The sequence below is a fragment of the Megalops cyprinoides genome, chromosome 7 (genome assembly GCF_013368585.1).
Source record: "Megalops cyprinoides isolate fMegCyp1 chromosome 7, fMegCyp1.pri, whole genome shotgun sequence".
Lineage (NCBI taxonomy): Eukaryota > Metazoa > Chordata > Actinopteri > Elopiformes > Megalopidae > Megalops > Megalops cyprinoides.
The window spans coordinates 2,951,705-2,961,746 of NC_050589.1; the positions used below are offsets into that span (position 1 = coordinate 2,951,705).

General features: G+C 47.0%; 1 protein-coding gene across 1 annotated transcript in view; it reads right to left on the bottom strand.

The window, feature by feature from the left end:
- Positions 1-9,399, bottom strand: part of ccdc30 (coiled-coil domain containing 30) — a 23,055-nt gene extending 13,656 nt beyond the window's left edge. The window contains exons 1-12 of the mRNA XM_036533982.1: positions 8,978-9,399; positions 5,946-6,128; positions 5,371-5,491; positions 5,089-5,279; positions 4,716-4,805; positions 4,479-4,556; positions 3,565-3,718; positions 2,933-3,004; positions 2,421-2,536; positions 1,300-1,356; positions 1,007-1,074; positions 216-408 (exon numbers count right to left, since the gene is read on the bottom strand). Of these exons, the coding sequence (XP_036389875.1) occupies positions 216-408; positions 1,007-1,074; positions 1,300-1,356; positions 2,421-2,536; positions 2,933-3,004; positions 3,565-3,718; positions 4,479-4,556; positions 4,716-4,805; positions 5,089-5,279; positions 5,371-5,491; positions 5,946-6,128; positions 8,978-8,992 (1,338 nt within the window). The 5' untranslated portion in view covers positions 8,993-9,399. The remainder of the gene's footprint in view (positions 1-215; positions 409-1,006; positions 1,075-1,299; positions 1,357-2,420; positions 2,537-2,932; positions 3,005-3,564; positions 3,719-4,478; positions 4,557-4,715; positions 4,806-5,088; positions 5,280-5,370; positions 5,492-5,945; positions 6,129-8,977) is intronic.
- Between the last annotated feature and the right edge of the window lie 643 nt (positions 9,400-10,042).

Consider the following 10,042-nt stretch of genomic DNA (forward strand, 5'->3'; position numbering starts at 1 on the left):
ATAATGGGCTAAGGCTAAGCTATAGGCTAAGGCTAACCTATAGTTTAACCTTTACCTATGGGTTACACCTGGGCTAAGGCTAAACTATAGGCTAAGGCTAATCTGTAGTTTAAGCTTTACCTATGGGCTAAAGCTAAGCTATAGGCTAAGGCTAACCCATAGTTTAAGCTTTAGCTATGGGTCACGCCTGGGCTAAGGCTAACCCCTGGGCGTACCTTTCTCTGCAGCCCCTCCGCCTCGCACTCGTGGCGCTCGCGCTCGGCCTTGCCCTGGTTCTGGGCCTCTCCCAGCAGGGACTCCAGCTCCTCGTTCCTCTCCACCAGCTCCTCGTGCTCCCGCTGCTGCCTCAGCAGCCTCCTGTGGAGCTCCCGCAGCCGGCAGTCCTTATCCTGTGACTCCAGGCGGCACCTGGGGCAGGCGGAGAGGCTGCGTCTTCTCCAGATCCTCCCACATCATGCCACACATGTCCTTGTCCACAGCTTACATATGATCCAGTTATTTATATTACATTAAGGCCATTTAGGAGATGCGCTTATCCAGCGCAACTTGCATAGGTACAGTTTTTACATGTTATCCATTTATACAGCTGGATATTTACTGAGGCAACTGTGGGTTACGTACCTTTCCCCAGAATACAATGGCAGTGCCCTAGTGAGGCACTGAACTGGCAACCTTTTGGATACGAGCCCTTCCCCTTCCCACTATGCTATATTGCCACCGTTATTTAATGAGGCAATTCAAGTTATGCACCTTGCTCAAAAGTGCAATGGCAGTGCCCCTCCTAGGAGCTGAACTGGTAGCCCTACTCCCTGCCGATAATTTGCTATCCATTTACTATCCACTGAATGCTATTAAACTGTGTCGTTAACGTAACTGTGACGACATGCAATCTGTCACCATACAAATTTACCACCAATCACCACACTAGGATGAGCCTGTACCATGCAGAGCAGGTGTGAGCAGGTAGGACTGGCGCTTAGGTGAAGGGCATCAGCTGAATCTTTACCTTTTATGAATCTGCTCCTGGTCCCCATTTAACGAAGCTGTTGGAGACGGGGAGTCGTCACCCTCATCCTGACAGGCAGAAAGACGTCGGTCACCCAGGACAGACTGACACACTCCCACATCATTCTGAATTACTGTAGTTACTTTAAGTAATTCCTTCTTTGACTGGGTGGCCATGAATACAACTGTACAGTGAATTAATGACTGGGTATAAACCACTTATTCTACATTGGCAACAGAAAGAAAAACGTTCTTCAAGCATGCCCCAACACAGAAGTAGGAATTTGGTTTCACCCGTCCCAGGTGAGAGTGCAGCTCATCCTTGTTTGAATCCATTTTTACATTCTCCACCTGGGAAACAGACAAATAATAACTGTATTAAAGTTAATACTGTTCCATTACATTATTGGCATTTAGCAGACAAACTTATCCAAAGCGACTTACAAGGGCTGCAGGTGGTGGTTTTTTTTTTTTAAAACAACATTATCCATTTATACAGGAGGATATTTACTGAGGGTTACATACCTTGCCCAAGGGTACAGCAGCAGTGGGGAATCGAACTGGCAACGTTTCGGTTACAAGTCCTGCTCCTTAACCACTATGCCACACTGCTGCCCAATGTCATACAATGATTCTAAGCTCTATAGGATCTTACTACAGTAACACTACAGTAATTACTCTCCTGACTTAATGCGATGCTCAATACAAAACCCACTCAGGATTTAATGTGTTATGGGTAATATTTCAAGTTAACACACGTATGGTAACACACACCTTCATTCACAATTTTTCCTTATGCTGTAAATTGCATGTTTTCTTTAAACTACGGAACTATTTTAACACTGTTTCCATAGTGGCGGGAAAGGCGGAAGCGCCGCAGAATGGGTGGAGCTACCACATGTTGCCAGCCACTGACTCGTGAGAACTAACAGAGACATGGACCCTGTCTGCATGGCAATGCGGTAATTTCTTCAAATCAACGAGTCATTCATAGACTGTGACAAATACTCATATTCTGAAGGTCATGAAGCCTCACTGTTCCACACTAAGCCACCAATGTAAGAAAGGAGGCAGATTTAATAGAATGATCAGTTACATGTAACAATGTTTTTCCTCAGTGTCCGCATCTGCCAGGTTTGCATTTTTCAAGAGAACATCCCAACATCCACACATAAGCAGGTAAACTTTATGTAAGCCCATCAGATCACTGTATTAAAATTACATTTACATTACTGATTTACAAACAGATTTGTTTACACATATACTTTTGCTTATACTTTATTATTAATACACTACATAAAGTGGACAACACTCTACATAAAGAGTGCAAGAAAAGGTGCAAATTCATCTCAAACACAGCCCTCAGACAGCCACCCTTGTAATGCATGCAAACAGAAATGTAAAGCGAGGCGTACCGTTTCTAAGAGGGTCTTTTTCTCCGAGTCCAGAGAGCGGACTCTCTCCCTCAGGGCCCGGATCTCCTGGTCCAGCCTTGCGTTCTGCTCCAGGGCCCTCTGCAGCTCCTTCACATCTGCGGGGGGGTGAAGATTACATTACATTACATTACTGGCATTTAGCAGACGCTCTTATCCAGAGCAACTTACAGAGGTTACCAATTTTTTTTTGTTTTTACAATGTTTTACACTGGGAGGTAATTGTGGGTTAAGCATCTTGCCCAAGGGTAGAGCAGCAGTGCTCCAGTGGGGAATCGAACTGGCAACCTTTCGGTCACAAGTCCTGCTCCTTAACTACTATACTACACTGCCAGCCACTACACTGCCTACAGATGAGAGGACACTGTCATCTCACTTTGTGAGGACACTAGGAGGAGACCCACGCTGACACGGACGACTATAACTGCAGCACAACTTTTGAACCTCAACAGGAACTCTGAAAGATGTCCACACTTGGAGATTCTGTGGCTCACCGCACTCCTTCAGCTTGTCCACTTCCTGTCTCAGCTGCTCCACTTCCTGTCCGGCTCTCTCCAGCTCTGGCCCTGAGAAAGAGAGACAGAGAGAGGCTTTCAAGTCTCCTTCGCTCAACACGTATTTCCATTCTTCAATTAAACAGGAAGCAAAGCTAAAACAAAACCCTCCAAAAACAAGAGCTACACATCAAAAACATGGTTGCAGCTCACAGGCACTCAGAACATAAAACATTTCACCTGTCTACCACAAAGCAGACATTCACTTTCCCACAGACAAATACCTACACTTGCCAAGTACTTGTAACATTTAGAATGAGATATGAAGAGGAAAATACTTCATTAACAGCATGAAAAACAAGGCCATCTAAGACTGCTGAGAAAACATGTACAAAAACTTGGACTTGTGGTTATTATTACCACCATTCACTTGCTTAGCAAACACTGTTACCCAGTTACATACCTTACGATTTTACTCTGAATCCATTTACACTGTGACACACTTAGTGATGCAGCTCAGAATAAACAAACCTGCAACCTTCCATCTACAAAAGCCCAGTTTCCTTCGCCTCCGTACCACACTGCCGCCACCGTGTCGGTGCGCTAACGCTCTCTCTGTCGCGCCTGCTCACCGCAGAGGCTCTGCGTCTTCCGGGCGGTGTCCAGCTCGTCGGTCAGACGGCGGATCTCCTCGTGGGCCATGGCCAGCCGGCGGGACGCCTCGTCCAGGTCCCTCTCCAGCCGCTGCCTCTCCACATGCTCCGCCGCCAGCTCCTCGCTGTGGGCCTGGAGGGGGGGGGGGGGATGGGGGGTTGAGAGCCGGTTCATCCCCTGACCCTGTTCACGCACCGGGGGGGGATGCTGGGATGCTGGCAGGGGTGAGGAGCTGGAGTGAGAAACCCTGTTGAGTGCTGCTGAATGAAGCCGTTTCTGCAGAACCCACTTGTGCCCCCAGGGAAGTGCTGGAGCAGTGCTACCACCACCACTTAAAATCAAACCTTTACAAAGGAAAAAAAAAACCCTCACTTAAAAAAGAGGGAAAAGGAAATGGAAGAACAGAAGGTTCAATGTGTTATCAGATACTGTTCAACCAACTGTAAATAATGGAAGTTTTATCGCATGAATGTCTCAGGACATTAATATTAAAACCCTGGGAGCCATAGTGTCACACTGCTGTTGTGGGTGAGCAAAACTCTCCCATCTATGCCCTACGTGATGAGTTTAGCATACAAGCTTCTTCCATGGGACACAGTGGTTCTGGAAATGACCCTCCCACCCAACGCCTTCCTAAAAAAACAATGTCTGACAGAGGAACGGGAATGAGAGTGTGGTTAATGGAGTCAGTTGGTGAGGAGCGTGCACGGAGCTGCCAGTGTCATGCTGGAGTCTGCGGACGGCGAGCGAGGTGGGCGGGGCACTATGCGCTTAGTACAGCACGGGGCGGTCCGTTCCTCACAGGGTGGGAACGCCGAGACTGCCTCCCACGCCCCACACGCAGAGGGTTAATGGAGAAGATGGAGAGGAATTTGGAGGGGAAGAGACATACGGAGTAACCAGTGCGTGTGTTCTGTGCAGCCTTGCACACTCCGAACAGCTTCTTCCACGGACTCTGGACAGGAGACTGCTGCTCCTTGGGAAGAAACTATGGGAACAGATACAGAGGTGAGCCCAGCGCAACCGTCTTAAGACAATACCGTACGCATCACGCCTTTATAACCGGGGAAATCTGCTCCTAGCTCACGGTAACCCCGGCAGAGAAGGCGCGGGACTCTCCTCTGCTCACCTTGTTCATGCTCTCCTTGCTTCGCTGCATGGTCTCCCTCTGCTGCCGAAGCTCCTCCTCCATGGTGTGGCGGATGTGATCCAGCTCCTCCTGGAATGCAAAAGACCCCACACAAGCGTGCACACAGACACAGACACAGACACAGACACAGACACAGACACAGACACAGACACAGACACAGACACAGACACAGACACAGACACAGACACAGACAAAGACACACCAGGGTCACAAGAAAGACCTGGGCTCATGCTGCCAGCTGGCATCTGTAAGATTCTCTGTACGATGCTTGTAGACCAAGGTGCTCACAGTGTACCACACCTCCCCACAGGCACAGCCTGCAGATGCACCTCCCTTTCACAATACACTGTACCTGCAGGTGCACCTCCCTCAGGCTGCCCGTCAGGCTCTGGGTGTCCACCTTCCTCTCGGCCGCCTCCAGCCTCTCCAGCAGTGTGGACCTTTCCACCAGCAGGTAGGCCACCTGCTCGCTGGGGCTGCTCTGACTGATGTCCGCCAGGCCCTCCTGGTCCAGCATCTCCACCACCTCCTTGAGCTGGGCATCTGCGAGACACAAGCACAGAGTCAGAGCCCCAGGGGAAGACCTTACTCAGGGGTGTGGGGGGTGGGGGGGGGCCGGTTCCTGGTTGCTCACCTTGCTGGAGCCGGATCTGCCGCAGTTCGGCACGGAGTTGCTCGTTCTCGCGCTCGTACTCTGCCGTCAGCGACTCCCGGTCCTCCAGCAGGTTGCGAATGTGCTCCACGTAGTTCTCCACCTGAGAACGGCCCGCCGTGAGCGAAAAGCCGCACCACCCTGGCCTCCAGCCCCCCCGAGGGACTCCCGCAGCAGCTGCTGCCCACGTGGCACCGCGCCAGGCGGGTCAGGAGCAGCCCGCTGGCCTGGCCGGGTTGGGCCTCCCAAACCCATGCCCTGACTGTCTGTCTCACTTACAAGATTGTCTGAACACTAAACTGTTATCCAGGAAAGTCACAAGTCACAACATTAAATCACCTACTCATAAATCAATCACTCACACATTAGTGAGCGAGGGGTGACATTCGGAGGGGTGAGAGAACGGGGCAGGGGCGGATGAATTGGGCGAGCAGGGAGCCGTGACAGGGTGACACAGATGCTACGGAGCGACAGAGAGAAGGGGACAATGCGCCACGCCTCATTAGCCATTCTTTTGTGGCGGTGCTCCCGCCTCGCTCCGCCGTCCGTGGCCTCACCTCTTTCATCTCGGCGGCTTGCTGCGCACGCAGGTTGCGCAGCTCCTCGGTGGCGGACGCCAGACTGCCCTCGCTGTCCCGCAGCAGACGCCACAGGCGGTGCTGACGCTCCTCGGCCGACGCCCCGGGGGCCAGCCCGTCCTCCCGCAGGCGCCGGGCGACCTCATCCAGCTCCTCCCTCTCCTGAAATCACACAGCCCAGACCCTGTAGATTAACTACCTTCAAACTGACGAGACCTTAATTCCACTGGGTGTCAACTGCTAATCTTTACTGAGGAAATAATGACGTTACATTTGTTGGTTGTGTACAGAAAATAAATTAAATAAAATATGCACCACTTGCCTAACTTGGTTTCTCTGTATCTACCCAATCTTTCCAGTACCTGCGCTGGAGCAAAGCATTATGGGAAATGTAGTAATACAACAACTTAACACATAGTTCTCTTATGCTCATTAAGAAGTACAAATAAAATATATCAGTTCCAATCGTTTTAGTATTAACCTATTCTTCTTAAACCCCAACGAAAAAATAGTCACAACAGACCGGGACATCAATGGCGGGGAGACTACACTTCACTCTGAGAGCAGGGTAGAGTCAGTCAAGCACAGGCAGACATCTGACACAGACTGTGGCATGGATACAGTTTCTACAAATCATAAAGTCTAAGCAATATCTATATCAGACTAATCAATTCCTCCAAAACAAAAGTACTGAAGAGTGTTCTGGTTTATATGATTCTAGGGTTAAACTGACATAAACCATAAATATCTCTTCTATCTGCCTTCATCAGTATCTTCCCTGAGTTCATGTCGCATACTGTAAGCCATAGTTAGTGAGTCCATATGAATAGAGTCCATACGTGACACTTACACACCCAGAACCAATGGCAATGAGGCAGTGACAACAGCTAAATACTACATAAATAACCCTTATGATAAACTTACAGAAAACGCCTCAAGCGCTGTCTCCATCTTAGAGGATGCAAAATGACGACTAGTTGCTGCACCATTTGTGCTGGACTATTCTGTTTGCTGCAGATTATGCTATTCTGTAGCAACAAAGGTTCCAGCCCCCAAGTGAGATGTTACCGAGTTTCCATGAGAACTTACTGCAATCTTCTGTAGAGAGTGTAAATAGGGCTAGCATGGGCATGCCCGCAAAACTTCTCAATAGAGCTTTTAATATCTCCGAACACATCTTACAGCCTACGTGTTCGCTCAGAAACAGAGCAAAATCAAACAAAACAAAAAGCATTTCTCTTAAAGAAACACAATCTTTCATTTAAATGCTGTGCATGCATGAAATCAAACTTGATTTAATTATAGAAGAAAAATGCTGAACTTGTCAGACCACCTGCCACTGCCAGCCTGCTCTAAGCTCTGAGAAATGTGATACCCAGCCTTGACACTTGTGAAATGAGAGAGGTGCACAGACGCCGAGCTTCACTTAGCGCTTGAAAGACAGCTCAATACGCTGTTGTCTCGGAAACACAAGACGTCCCAACATTCTGCAATTACTGCACGGCGCTGTTAAACATCCCGGGGCAAAATGCGGCACAAGCCCCATGATGAAAGCTGCTCCACTCGATGTGCTGTATTCTTTTTTTTGTGGAGAGAAGTGTGCTCAATTCAGAGGTGCGATTGCAGTGATGCCTTAAACTCCCACACACAATCTAACCAGAAAAAGCAGAGCAAAATAAAATTTTGTAAAATCAAGTCAAACATCCAAGAAGCTACTAACTGGTATCAAATCTTTTGATCTGAACAAGACTTCCTACTGTTTTTCCTTGTTAGAAATCACAACAGTGGAGCACAAATTTCACACTTAACTAAGGCCAAATTAAGGATACGTAAATGTCAGAGCCTTCCCGTGTCATTTCCTCCCAGATCAGAAAAGTTTATTTTAAAGCAATAAAAAAGATTTAAAACCAATAAGCAGCAACTCTGGATCTTAAAACATACAAAAATACCCTTATTTTGAAACCTTTAATTTAAATTGCTTACTCTGCCTTAAATAGAGCAAACAGGCCTATAACTATCAGATTTAAGTTATTCATGAAAATTATTTCTGTGTGGCCACACCTCTTGATTCTGGTATTAAACACATTCTACAGGGTTAGTTTTTATACTGAATCAAATATCACATGGTCACACGTGTCCATTTAAACATTTAATGTGTAATCATTTCTTTCTTAAGCGATACATACAGACTGCTGTATGTTATGTAATGACTCCTGCTATTGGTTGCACAAATGGTGCTTTGGTGTGGCTCTGCTCTTGGCCTAACCTTTTTCTATGCACTTCTGAGAGTCACTCTGGATAACAGTGTCTGCTAAATGTTAATGTAAGAGAATTAAAGGGTATTAAAATGGATGAGATAAATAGACATTAATAAGCAATTTGTTCTTCTGCATGTGTGGTGTCTACCCAGAAAGTACAAGGATTCAAAATTTAGAAGCAACAGCTCTTTGAATACACTGAACAGTTCATTTGGTTTGAAACTTCGCCTCCACTCCACAGCAAGACAGCTGTTTTCTTTCTTCTCACCAACTGTGTTGTGAGGCAGAACAGTCTGTGTCCAACTGTGCCAAGCATTTACGGCAGCTGAAAAGGCTGCAACTGTGAGAAAACGCAAGAAATCTGGAGCCACAAAAACAGCGTGGATTAAAAAAAAACTATTCAACATGTATCCTCTTATGAAAACACCCTGTCAGCTACTCAGTATTCCTGGCATCAGTTTGTAATCACGGGAAATTACATGGTTTATTATTATTATTACATTACTATATCCTTTCAATACTATATGGTTCGTATCGCACTGATTAAGTACAAGACGTTCTTACTCGTCTTATCAAAAGATGGAGTTGCTTAAACTTTTTAAAGGACGAGTTCAAGCAGTTAAATGTCTGTATCCCCACCTGTATCAGTTGATGAAAACCATCAATAATGGCAGAAATCACCTCGCAACATTGCGCAAACTTTTTCAGTAACCATGTCCAAGCATAGTGTCAGTATAGTGATGGTTTGTTTACCTCCTGGTGCTGCATGTCGCTTGTCTTGATTCCTGTTGACTGGAGGCGACTCCGGCGCGCATTTAAATGAGTTTATATCAGACCACGTTGTGTGGCATTGACACGACACAGTCATTTGGGGGTGATGCCCGTAAACGAAGCAGGGAAACGCTCAACGCCATTCTGATCACTGCATCCAATGTGGGCTACAGACTGACAAGACACGTGTTATTCTGGAATGTCCAGAATTCCAAAAGGATGTGGGTTACTATCTGGCTACGTTAAACCATGGGATAAAGACAGACATTTTAAAAAGGGGTGCGTCGGCACTGTGTTGTTTTCTGAAGACACACTCTTCTGGACGGGCTGGTGTCAGTGTTCCCAGAACCATTGCCCAAAAAAGGCAAACTTTCCATTCCAGCGTAATACAAAGTCTCGGTAGTAAAGCGAGCTGACTACCCAGATCGCGGAACAGGCTGTGGAATTTATGGGAGGGTGGAGAGGATAACGCTTTTTAGAATAAATTCTCCTCCTTCAAAATGTCCGACACAGAACCAAGCCTGTAATCCGCATCAAGTGATTCGATGTATTTTAGTTAGCTAGCTAGCCAGCTCTATGTTGGCAAAGCATCGATAGACCGATAAGTTAACAAGCAAAATGTTTTGCCGTGGAGAGAATCCCATCTTTGGAGTTGCAATAGATACTTGCTAGTTTGCAATTCTCAAAAGTTTCCCTCTGTTAATGCGGGTTGCAAGCTTGTGCTTGCTGATCAGCTAATTTATTTGCTGACAGAATCAAAGCCGATAGCTGTCCAGCTACAGTATCAATGCTCTCCACTAAGCTGGTTAGCTGGCTAACAAGGTAGCTAACGTTAGCTACATCTTGATTACTTTGGCAAGGAATCATTTCAGTTTTGGAAAAGCCCACTGTTTGCTCCTAGCTAGCTGGCTAGATTTTAGCAAACTATTAACTAACGAGCTTTCACACGCCCATTCTGTCACCATGCTGTGAAACTGGCTGTTTTCGCACGAAAAGTCCAAAGTGGATCGGCGCACATGCTCAACATCTGAAAAACACCCACCGAGC